The following is a 12,923-nucleotide window of genomic DNA, read 5'->3' on the forward strand; positions in this document are numbered from 1 at the left end:
TGACACCCCAATAGTCACCGGGAATAGCTTCTATTGTGAATGTGTCAGAGTATATCAACCAAATGTTGTCACAAACTTGAGGTGATGACAAAAGAATTGGCATTTGAAGGCTAAAGAGGGATCTTTTTAATCATTTTATAGAGTAAGAATTCAATTACTATAGCATCCATTGAATAGCAGAAGCTAGAGACATTGGTAAGCATTTCATTGCAATATTTATTGAAATAGTATAGGTTCATGTTCACATTGATTAATGACTCTACAACCCAATGGATGAAGCACTGAAGTGTAAACGTAGATTCTAGAGTTCTCTGCATCCTGACACAAAAAGCAGCCCCAATTAGAGCCATTGTTACCTAGGGTTTTGAAACCCTAAGTATTCCCTCTTAACTCAACTATGTGATAATTGTTTTTAAAAAGTTTTGTAAACATTATTTATAAATTATTTTGCATTATATAATATTTAATTGTTTAAAGAATTAAACATTAACATATTCAAATGCAAAATAATTAAATATCAAATTAATTTAAAATAACATTAACATTTCACATAATTAATTCTACAAGGATTAATTATTATTATAATGTGAAAAGAAATAAATTAGGTGAGTTGATGGGAGTGGATTCAATTTGAAAAAGAAAGTAAACTAATTAATTCTTTAATAGAATTGATTATAATTGTAATGTGTCTGAGAAGATAAAGATTAATGATAAGAAGGTATAGGGAGTTACCACCCACTTAGGTGAAAATTCTTTAGAAAGGAGAAAATTTATTGTAAAGGGGTTATTCTCCATTTTTCGCATGCCTGTGTATTTCTTTGAAGAGGGGAAGATATTTTTTAGAGTTAAAAATTGTTACAGAGAAAAGGAAAGGGATTGAATTTTTAATCTGCAAGCTTGTTTATGGTGCGAGAGAAAAGTAATCACATGGTTATTTTATTTATTTGAAATGAAAAGAAACTTGTTTTGAGATCTGTTGGTTTGAATTTATTTTTCTTGGGTTGGAAGTGATCTTATGGTTACTCTAGTCACAATTGGAATAATATCTTGCTCTCATTTATTAAGGAATTTTGTGTGTGATGAAATTAGTTGGTTTTATTCATCCAAAAATGCAAAATGAGTATCAGATCTCCATTTCATTTCTCTATAGATGGGAAGATTGATTAGATGGTCTATTTGCAATATATTTGAGTGTCTTTTTAAGTTATTTAAATCAGTATTCGTGTTCATTTCATTTTGATGAATGGATGTTATTAAACATCCTTCTTTGCCTTCTAGTGAAAGGCATAATCAGAAAATTATTTACTATAAATCAAAAGAAGGGAGTTGTGCATTTCAAAATTCAGAGGGCACTTGACAAAATAATTGTAAGTGACTCAATTGTTGGTTTCAGAGTTTGTCTTTCAGTGTGGGCATTTAAGAGTTATTTGTGAAGGATAGAAGACAAATATTTTTACTAACACTTATTATTAGTAGAATTCTTGCCAGTGATCTCCCTATAATCCGCTATACATAATGATTTAGGTCAATCAATAACAAAAGATTTGCTCCATAGCCTTTCAAACAAGAATGCACAATTAGATGGAAAATCCAAAGCAAGAACAATCTTCTTGGTTATGTCAATATGCTTATTCTAGTTGATATTTCAATTCCATGTGCAACTAAACAGAGAAAATGTTATTCTCATTATAAACTCTTGACAAAGCAAACAATTCCAAATTAAATTCCAAGAACCATATTCTTGATTTCAAATTTTAGAATCCTAAATCCTAAATTCCGAATTCCAATTCTCAAATTATATTCCAACAACCAAATACGCAAAAAGGAGCCCTTTATACGATAACATTCTATCCGTTTGCTGCCCACTTCATCATTAGACCCTACCATTGGCGCTACAATAGGTGCCTATGTTAGGAAAATGTAATTGAGTATACATTAACAATCAATAAAGTCAATTGGGCATCAGAAATATTTGAGAGGCGATACCCTGTTTTACATACTTCGCAGCTTTGGCTTGTCAACAACTGCATTCGTTTGTTTATCATTCATTATTTCTCTGTTTCTGCGTTATGTTCAATCCCATTTCATTTCATGGCATTAGCTTCTTCTAGCGAACCAGATACAACCAGACCACTATACGATGTATTTATTAACCATCGAGGAGTTGACGTCAAACACACTGTTGCCGCAAACATCTACTCAGCTCTGAGTAAACAAGGAGTGTCGGTTTTTCTAGATGCGGAGAATCTGCAAAGAGGCGATAACTTTGCTTGCGAAATAGAAGCAGCAATCTGTAATGCGCTCGTCTGTATCGCCATTTTTTCTCCCACATACGCCCAATCACCATGGTGTTTGAGTGAACTATCCTTCATGCTCAAAACTAAAAATCCAATCATTCCCATTTTCTATCATCTCGAACCCTTTGATATCAGATATGCTGGTCAGGGGAAAGGAATCTATGCAGATGCATTCACAAAGTATGAAAAGAAGGGTTATTACAGTTTCGAGAAGCTTAACGAGTGGAAAAACGCACTTCACTCAGCTTCATTAATGGCGGGTTATATTTTTAGTAATTATGAGTAAGTATCAAATGGACATTATTTCTATCAAAAAAATACTGCAGATTTCATTTTGTCACAGAAGTTTTTGTATTTTTTTTCACTTTTGCGCTATTCCTTTTCTCTGTAAATATGTAGCGATGAGGGGAGGGTGACTGAGGAAATCGTGAGGAGGGTATTGCGAGAGATGAATAAAGAGCTAATAGAGGAAGGCACATATGCAGTTGGTCTGGATGAAACTATTAAAGATTTCGAAAAGGAGACATCCCAACCTCCAGAAAGCCAGGAGAGTATAAAAATAGCTGGGATTGTGGGTATGGGTGGATGTGGTAAAACAACACTGGCGAAAGAGTTGTATAGAATAAAAAGCCCTTCCTTTGATCGCTCCAGTTTTATTTCTGAAGTGCGAAATGTATCCAAAAATGATTTGCCTAAATTTCAGAAGAAACTTGTGGAGGACCTACTGGGTGATGCGGAAGGTTTTACAATTGACAATATAAATCTGAAATCAAGACGCGTGCTCATTGTTTTGGATGACATCGATCATAGGTACCAACTGGAAGCTCTCATGGCGGCAAAGGATAGGCTTGGACAAGGCAGCTTCATCATTATCACAACAAGGGATAAGGGCATTCTTAAACATTATGACAAATCTGTCATAATCTATGAGATGAAGCCCATGAATCGACCTCATGCAGAACAGCTTTTTACTTGGCATGCTTTCAACGCATCCTTTCCACTGCCGGGCTACGAAGATCTAGTTAGTAAGTTTGTAGATCATTGTGAGGGGCTACCATTGACACTCAAGGTTCTAGGTGGTCTTCTTCGTGGCAAGAAAATGGATTTCTGGGTGTCTCAATCACAAAAGATCTCGAAAATGGTGACCAAAGAAGTTCAGGACAGGCTGCAATTAAGCTATGATGCATTAGACCCAGAATTACAGAATATATTTTTAGATGTAGCTTGTTTTTATGAGGGCAAAGACAAAGATTTGACTCTCTCTATTTGGGAGCAGTCAGGATGTGATGGCAAGCGCGGTCTGGAAACCCTTGTAGATATGTCCCTTGTTGAGCTTGAAAATTTCAGCCGCATAAAAATGCACATTCAACTTCGTGACCTGGGTAGAAAAATTGCACTTGAAAAGAGCCCTTGCCGTATATCTTCTGCGGAAAATAAACCTGTGATGGTGAGCGTCAGATTTTTTCAGTGCTCAAGATTTGTAAATTGTCTTTGCTTTCGCCGAGCTGAATAGTTTCAAGAAGTTTTACTTAATCCTTGCCATCATCTATCCAATTTTACATTACTCTCTTCATTCTAAATCGCCTCTATCGATTGTGCAGGATTACCCAGATGATCAATTTGATGCACTAGTTCAAATATGGATCAGGGACAACGAGAAAAAACCAGTGGTATGTTTCAATTCTCTTTGCACAATATGTTCACAGATAGGTAGTGTTTTCTGTCTGTTGTAAACTGGGACTTTTGGGTTACTATTTGAATCGCGTAGATATTTTGAGAGGTTTGGTTAGACGGTTCACTCTGCTATTAAAATATCGTTGCAATGCTCCTCTCACGAAAATTTGGTGGATCTGTGTTTTACAGGCTCTTAAAACTAGAGGCGATTACATAATGTCTGAAAAGAGTGATCAAACAAAATTCTTAAAATGGCTTCTGTGGTACGATTGTCCGGAGTCCAGCGTTCCTTCTGGGATTTTACTGGAAAATTTAAGAATTTTACATTTTAGAAATGTGTTCTTTAACAAGTTATGGCTTCATGATGCAAAGGTATTGTTTTCATCTTTCCATGCAATAGCCTATTTTCTTCTTAATCTAATGTTAAAGTGGCATCTTAGCCGATCTTTTTCATTGTCTTTGCCAAAGTGCAGCTACCTGAGCTTTTGGAGGAGCTGAACATTATAGGTGGCATTGGGGAGTTTCCCGAATCAATAGGAAAGCTGAAGCATCTTAAGAAAATAGTTATTGATGGCTGGCCGAACACGAGCTTGAAGACTCTGCCTGAAGAACTCTGCGAGTTAACAGCCTTAGAACATCTTACTCTCAGGTGGTGTAGAACACTAACATCACTCCCTAGGCATTTAGGTAATCTGGGAGTCTTGAGGCATTTAGATCTTGCCTTCTGTGACAAATTAAAGGAATTACCTTACTCCTTTGAGCAATTGGTGAACCTAAGCTACTTAAGTTTCCAAGGTTGCGAGAGACTCCTGATCTCACCACATTTTTTGGGAGAAATCAGGGATCTCGAGCACTTGAATTTTATGGATTGTAGAAATCTTATAGTGTTGCCTGCAGAAGTTCCATGTCAGGAGTTTCTAAGGAGCCTAAATTTGGTTGGCACAAGTTTGGAAACACTGCCGAATGAAATAGGGAGATTGGTTAACTTGAATGTTTTGGAAATAGGAAGCAGTAATTTGACAGACTTGCCGATCTCTCTCGGGAACATGACAAGTCTGCGAACCCTGAACGTGAAAGACTGTCAAAAACTTAGGTGTTTACCAGATTCCTTAGGCCTAAGGGAAGATCTGTGTATAATTGCGCCACAGCCTCTAAAAGATGCTCTTGACAAAAGAATTAAAGAAAACCTTTAATGTGCACGAAAATTAAATTGATATTCACATTGCTTGTAATTACATTGCCTTTCTAGTACAAATTTGTAACCAAGTCTTAATAGCTAAATCTAAGAGACAAGGAGGCCGACTGAGGCTGAGGCTAATTTGTAATTTATATCTTTCCATATGGGTGTAATTTTCAATTCCATCAAATTTTGTGATTATTTATACTAATTTAATGACAGTTCTATATTTCAAAATTACTGGTGTATAAACAGTCATCTTGTGTCCTTGCAATGCGTTGTTTGCTTTTCAATTTAATTCTAGATGGACGTCTCACTGAACCTCTTTCAGTGTTTCTGGCAAAATGCCCCTATTTGCTTTTGGAATGGATGAATATTCTTGCAGCACTGGGGAGTTTCCAAAATCAACAAGACACCTGAACGCTGAAGCATCATATATTTTCACTGTTAATTGGCCAAACACCAGTTAGTTGAATTCTCTACCTGAGGAATTTTACGAATTAAAATCCTTGTAACATCTTACTTCTGGTGGTGTAGAACATTTAGACAATCAAAGAGCCTTGCCTCTTGCGACGGATAAAAGGAATTGCCTCACTCTTTTGAGCAATTGTTGAATCTTAGCTACTACTTATATAATAAATTTCCAATGTTGCGAGAGACTTGTTCTCAACACAATATTTTGGGGGGGATTTCAGGGGTACCGGGCAATTGAATTTTATGGATTGTAGAAATCTTTGAGTTTTGCCTGCTGAAAGCGCATTTCAGGAGTTTCTTAGCAGCCTAATTTTGGGCACTAGTTTGGAAGGGCTAAAGAATGAAAATAGGTTAACTTAGAAGTCTTGGAAATAGGAAGCTGTAATTGGACAGATTTGCCTGGTTCTCTTGTGAACATGACAAATCGGCGACCCCTGAACCTGGCAGATTGTTAAAAACTTGCATGTTTACCAGACTTTTAGGGCTAAGATACTTGAAAGAAGTTTTTGGAATAAGAGTAGATGAAAACATGGTGTGATGTGCAGGGGAATTGAGATAATAATTTATTGTCAGCAAATTATCAATTTCATCCCAACTAATGAGTGAACTTCCTCTTTTCCCAAGACAATTAGCAAGAGTTTGTTGAGCACAAATGAGAGAGATGGCTAATTCTAGATGGGAAACTTGTTCGAGTTAGGCCAACTAGAAGACCTGATTTGTTGACAACAACATATGTTGGGTATTTTGGATGGATAGTTCCATTTGCTATAAGAAATAATCTTTATAGAAATTAAAGATAAAAGAGTCATGATGACTATTGGGCTCTATTATCACAATTCATAGGCTAGGTACACCTACACCAAAACTGTAGAGGAGGGGAGAATTCAATGGAAATCTAGGAATAGCACACGAGGCATTTTTTGAGTAGTCTTATAACGACTATAATAGTTGAATAACTTTAAGTACAATTTTATTTCCTTGCCCATGAATATGTATAATCACATTAGAATAATTCATAGATTTATTACACAAAAAGAATTTAATGTTAGCTAAAAAGATGCTTAGAGAATTTTATCTTTCTAAAATGTAGACAATAGATATATCTCTATGAGGCAAACAACTACCCAAGAAAGCTCTAATATAAAATAGACTAAGGAGGAATTGATTATGCTAGGTTCCAATAGAAAATTAGGGCTTCCATTGAAGATTTAGTTGATGGGAGGATAAGAACATAAGGAACAATCATATGTATTTTTTTTATAAGGCTAATAGTTTAAATAGGTATTTTTAGGTACTTAAATATACCTACTTTTAGGAATAATTTATGTAAGCATAATATCAACTAGAAATTGGCTCGTTCATGGGCTTTCTTTGGCTAATCCAACTATTAACAAGGCAACAATGCTTTGGACACCTCTAGAGGATGGATGGGTCAAGATAAACTTTGATGGAGTGGCTATGGGAAACTCGGGTGTATCGGAGTGCAGTTGTGTAGCAAGAGACCATAAGGGTAATATTCTCACTTTTGCGGCTAAACACTCATAGGATGGCACAAATAACATTGCAGAATGTTATGCAACAAGAGAGGCTCTAGTCTTAGGAGCAAAAATAGGCCTTAAAAGAGTCCATTTAGAAGGGGATTCAGAGAGCATCATAAATGGCATCAAGAGAGGGAAGACGGAGGCATGGCACATTGATAAATATATCCAGAAGATCAAAGACTTGCTTCTAGAATTTGATGACTTTAAGGTCTCTCATTCATTCAGGGAAGCAAACAGGGTGGTGGACATGTTAGCCAACTTGGGTGCTAATGCAGCAGTGGGGTCCCAAAATGAAATTTTTGAGGACCTACGTCACCTCGTCCTAGATTAAAGAGAGTATTATTGTTAGGCCATTAGACACTTCAAATCACAATTGAAACTTTTCATCTTTGATTTTTAGGGTCCAGGCATCATGATTTCTACTTCTGACAGCATTAAGTCATATCACGGCATGCAGAGATACCCAATCCTTCGCGTGTGCCAGCGTGAGTGTCTCATTTCCTTGGTACTTCAGTTCCAGAGAGTTCCAAGGGAATTAAATTTAGACAACAGGAAGGCCATACTCATTTTTTCCTACCGTGACAGAATTGGAGGCTAATTTCGCTCTAGGCTCTAATTCTCAGATGCAGACTTACGAAAGCTAGATTACCACGCGGCATCTCAAACACATTTTTGTTTTTGACGACCCCACTTTCGTGGAGGGTGTGCAATTGATGCTTGGGCCAGAATACCTGAAGGCATTCTGGAAAAGGAGATCAAACCTAGATGTGGCATCGTTGTTTGTTGCGCTTGCTTGATGGTGGGGGAATCAAAAGAGGAGTTATGTTGTGTTGTTGCAACATGTGTGGGTAGGTAGTGGCTTTTGGGCTTGGAAGACATAATCGAGAGAGCTATCCTAGGCGTAGGTATTGAGATGGGTCTCGAGCCTTGGAGGCTAATTGGTGGAGGGGATTCTTCAATTCAACCACTGGTTGTGTGGTCTTCCTCAAATTCACAAGGTGCCCATATCCCCAAAGCAGAGCAGGGGTGGATAAAGGTAGTGGAATTCTTGATTGAGCAAATCTGGGAGTCGGTGGATAACAAACAAGGCTTCATGAAGGCCATGCCAAGGAAGAGTATGCTCACTCCAAGACAACAATTATGCCACCAAATAGTAAAGAAGAACCAGCTGGAGGGGGGTGCGTCCACTTCAAATGGAGTCTGGGAAGATGCCTCGTTATTTGAAGAAGAGGTGGGAAGTGTTAAGAGTCGACGAGGGAGGTTGGGGTTCTCGGTGATGGAAGATCAATCAATACCAACCTTTACTCATGAGGAAGTTGCGCGCTGGTTCAAGGACTAACAAAACTAAGTGATGGTGACTGCAGCAAATTCTCTGTTTTTTTTTTTTTTCTTGTTTGTATATTGTAATAGGCACCCCTGGATGTCCCAAAAGACTAAACCAAATTGCTGAAAGGAATTATGTCAAACGGTTTGCATTCAACTTCTTAAAACCCCTTATAACTCCGAAAATCAAACGTTTATTTGTTTGTTGTGTTTCGTGCATGGAATTGGTATCATACAACATAAACAAGAAAGAAACTACAATAATATGCAAAGTGGAAATGAATTGCTGCTAATAAAATGTTATTTTCAGAATTCATAAAACCAAATACATGGCAGATTTATCAACTCACTAATTACTTCAGCAATATTGTCATAATACTCCAGCGCATGCTTACGAACTTGCTGCTACAATACTTTGTCCTCCAATCAGTCCACTACCTTCATAATACCATTCCCTCCAAGCGGCATAAGCGTCGGACAAGTAGTGAAGAAGATATGAGCAAAATATCAAATCTGCCTGTAGCTGGAAATGCAACTAAACTGCCTGATAATGAAGCCAATAAGAAAGAATTCCAAAGGCCAAACCCCAAGGGAATGACGTCTAGAATGTTACAAGAGAGGATAGACGTCCTCAAATGCCAAGAACAAAGCTGCAACTCACACACCAATTTCTTCTCATATTCAACCTGCCTAATGAAACCACAAATGCTCCTTTTATTCTATTTCCAAGGGTCCGCTCAACTCATATGGGCAATGTGGGATAAAAGATGTGTAATATATAAAACATATATTAAAATACCCCTTATATCTCCCTTGGGTACACATCACCATAAAATAAATATTAAAGTAACACTTTAATATTTTACAATTAATTTAGACGTTACTTTAACAAAACTTCAGGATTTAAAATGTATTAGCAATCGGACTCCGAATAATGTGAGTGATAGCTCATCGGAAAGCTCTCACCGAGGAGTATCAAATCCAATCACCAAAATTGACCTGCACTGTATCCTGTCGACTTACTAAAAAATAGTAAGTATGCCTGAAACTGAGTAAATCAACTTCGTTTTGGCCCAAACTGGAAATGACTAGGCCAAAACACTCCAGGATCCCATTAAACCCTTCGTTAGCCCTTGGGACCATGTAGAACAAGGCTAACACACACACACACTTGGTCAACTACTAAAAGAACGTGAAGGCCAAAAGATAGGATCATTACAAATCCGCCCTCCTTGAAATTGCTTGTCCTCAAGCAATTAAGTAACATAATGGACTCCAACCTCCACCTGGATCCCAATAGGTGATATCCATATGGAAGTTAAACCAACTGCAAATCCGCATCATCAGGACCAACCCCTGTAGCCTAGCATTCAAAACTTGTGCTGATGAAGTCAGAATGTCACCATAAGGCAACTCCATAGAAGATCTATGAAACGTCTTCTTCCCTTTATCCATCCACATAATATATATTGGACTGGAATGCATATTATCACCATCATGCATTGAAAAAGATGATGTTGTAGGTGAACCATATGTACTCATGCTAACTGTATCAACAATAGGTGTTGCCGCATCGAAATATATGGACATAGGAACAATATTAACTGCTGCAACAAAAAACTGAACTGAATTTGTAGTTGATGAAAACTCATAATCATTAACATGTGTGGCTTCATTAGAAAATACATCAACCACTGCATTTATACCATTAATCTCCTCATTGGATGCTTCAATTGACATAGAAGTGGCTGCTGATATGATAGTATCCTCGCATTCTCCTAATTCCACTATTGCTACGTCATCATCCCCTGACAAGGCTTCATATGTGGTCTCCTGACTTCGCACGCATGTTTCTACTGACTCTGTCGAAATGCCCACATCACCAACATCATAGCTGGCTAGCTCTATACGTGTCTCGATCCCACCTGAGAAATCGACTACCTTCTGCTCTGGAGCAACATACAAATCATCAATGTTGATGCCCATCTGTCTAGCCATAAGCTGCAACATCATATCCATTCGCCTATTCTGCTCCTGTTGCATATGTTGCCCCTTCTCTAATGTACCCAATAACTGTCTTAACATCACATCTTGATCTGGACTAATATACATCTTTATCTAGCTATCAATATGATCTCCACAGGATGGCAAGACTTATAGCTCTGATACTATTGTAATGGACACCCTTGGATGTCCCAAAAAAACTAAACCAAATTGCTAAAAGGAATTATGTCAAACAGTTTGCATTCAACTTCTTAAAACCCCTTATAACTCCGGAAATCAAACGTTTATTTGTTTGTTGTGTTTCGTGCATGGAATTGGTATCATACAACATAAACAAGAAATAAACTACAATAATATGCAAAGTGGAAATGAACTGCTGCTAATAAAATGTTATTTTCAGAATTTATAAAACCAAATACATGGCAGATTTATTAACTCACTAATTACTTCAGCAATATTGTCATAATACTCCAGCCCATGCTTACGAACTTGCTGCTACAATACTTTGTCATCCAATCAGTCCACTACCTTCATAATACCATTCCCTCCAAGCGGCATAAGCGTCGGACAAGTAGTGAAGAAGATATGAGCAAAATATCAAATCTACCTGTAGCCGGAAATGCAACTAAACTGCCTGATAATGAAGCCAATAAGAAAGAATTCCAAAGGCCAAACCCCAAGGGAATGACGTCTAGAATGTTACAAGAGAGGATAGACATCCTCAAATGCCAAAAACAGAGCTGCAACTCACACACCAATTTCTTCTCATATGCAACCCTGTCTAATGAAGCCACAAATGCTTCCTTTTATTCTATTCCCACGGGTCCGCTCAACTCATATGGGCAATGTGGGATAAAAGATGTGTAATATAAAACATATATTAAAATACCCCTTATGTCTCCCTTGGGTACACATCACCATAAAATAAATATTAAAGTAACACTTTAATATTTTACAATTAAATTAGACGTTACTTTAATAAAACTTCAGGCATTAAAATGTATTAGCAATCGGACTCTGAATAATGCGAGTGATAGCTCATCGGAAAGCTCTCACCGAGGAGTATCGAATCCAATCACCAAAATTGACCTGCACTGTGTCCTGCCGACTTACTAAAATAGTAAGTATGCCTGAAATTGAGTAAATCAACTTCGTTTTTGGCCCAAACTGGAAATGACTAGGCCAAAACACTCCAAGATCCCATTAAACCCTTCGTTAGCGCTCGGGACCATGTAGAACAAGGCTAACGCACACACACTTGGTCAACTACTAAAATGGAGACATTACATAAATAGGTTGGGTGGTCTAAACTTTTGCAGAGTGTTCATACTTTGAAATTTTGTGTAATGACATTGGTATGGCCAAGAAATGGGTAGTCATAGTAGTATGATATTTGGTCATACCACTTATAGTGTAACTCTCTTTTATTATCAATACAATCCCAATAATGTTACCAATCAAAAAAATAGCAATTAGAAATTAGAAGTCTCCTAATTTTGATTAGCAAGTTTGAACTTCAATTTAAAATTTTAATAGCTAAGTGGATGAAACCTCCCAACTAAACCCTATAATTGAACACACAAATCTATACCATTTTAGCCTATAAACAAAGTTAAGTAAAAGAATTATCAAATTAAATATTAATGAATAAAAACCATTTTAAAATTTATTTTCCACCTAATACAACAAAAGTTTGATAGTTTCACAGACTTCCCAAACTGCTATGAGAACAAAAGTACCCCTCAAATACGATAGTTTCCTGCACATGGTTAGATGACCAATAAGCTTTAATTGGCATCGCAATTAGAATGGTTGTTGGACGTGAGATAAGAATGAACTCAAAAAATATCCTCCTTATTATCTTACGTCCACCGCCTTAACCGGATTCCCAAAAAATTGTACAAGGACTCCGCAATTTGTCCCCTATTTTGTCTTTACTTTTCACAGGTGTCGCGCAGAAATGTATTACCTGGAATCAACGGTCTAAAACTTAGTAGATAGTCAATGTACAATAATGTGCCCATCTTCGGACAGCTTTTGCCTTGAAGTTTCTCGCGGACACGAAAACTTCCTTAACCATTAAATAATATGCTTCTGCATGGTGTCCAGAAACATTTAATCGAACAACGGTGCCTAGTGGAGGCGACTCTTTTAATAATTTTATTTAAATAAATACACTTGTATAAAAATAAATTATTTAAGACGAATCATGATGTACATACGAAACAAATCACCGTGGTTGGCTTTGAATCACGCAACAATATCTATTGAAAATTTAGGTATAAATTTATTCATTAAGTAATTTTCAACTATTTCTAATTTAAGAAACAACTTCAATTTTTTCTTTTCTTGTTTTTTTTAAATTTTTTTTAAAGACTGCAGGAATAGGTGCAACACGGCCCCTTTATAAACTGCAGTGCGCCTGGTAAACTT

The 12,923-nt window shown here is 37.0% G+C and overlaps 1 protein-coding gene across 1 annotated transcript; it reads left to right on the forward strand.

Moving 5' to 3' along the window:
* Window positions 1-1,849: 1,849 nt before the first annotated feature.
* On the forward strand, window positions 1,850-5,385 carry LOC149545991 (disease resistance protein RPV1-like). The gene is made up of 5 exons (XM_089790927.1): window positions 1,850-2,579; window positions 2,697-3,744; window positions 3,899-3,967; window positions 4,161-4,343; window positions 4,445-5,385. Exons 1-5 carry the CDS (start codon window positions 2,092-2,094, stop codon window positions 5,162-5,164), a joined length of 2,508 nt encoding a protein of 835 aa, XP_089647053.1. The 5' UTR covers window positions 1,850-2,091; the 3' UTR covers window positions 5,165-5,385.
* Window positions 5,386-12,923: the final 7,538 nt, after the last annotated feature.

Source organism: Cupressus sempervirens, chromosome 7 (assembly GCF_028749045.1).
Source record: "Cupressus sempervirens isolate cs-2001-9-10 chromosome 7, ASM2874904v1, whole genome shotgun sequence".
Taxonomy (NCBI): Eukaryota; Viridiplantae; Streptophyta; class Pinopsida; order Cupressales; family Cupressaceae; genus Cupressus; species Cupressus sempervirens.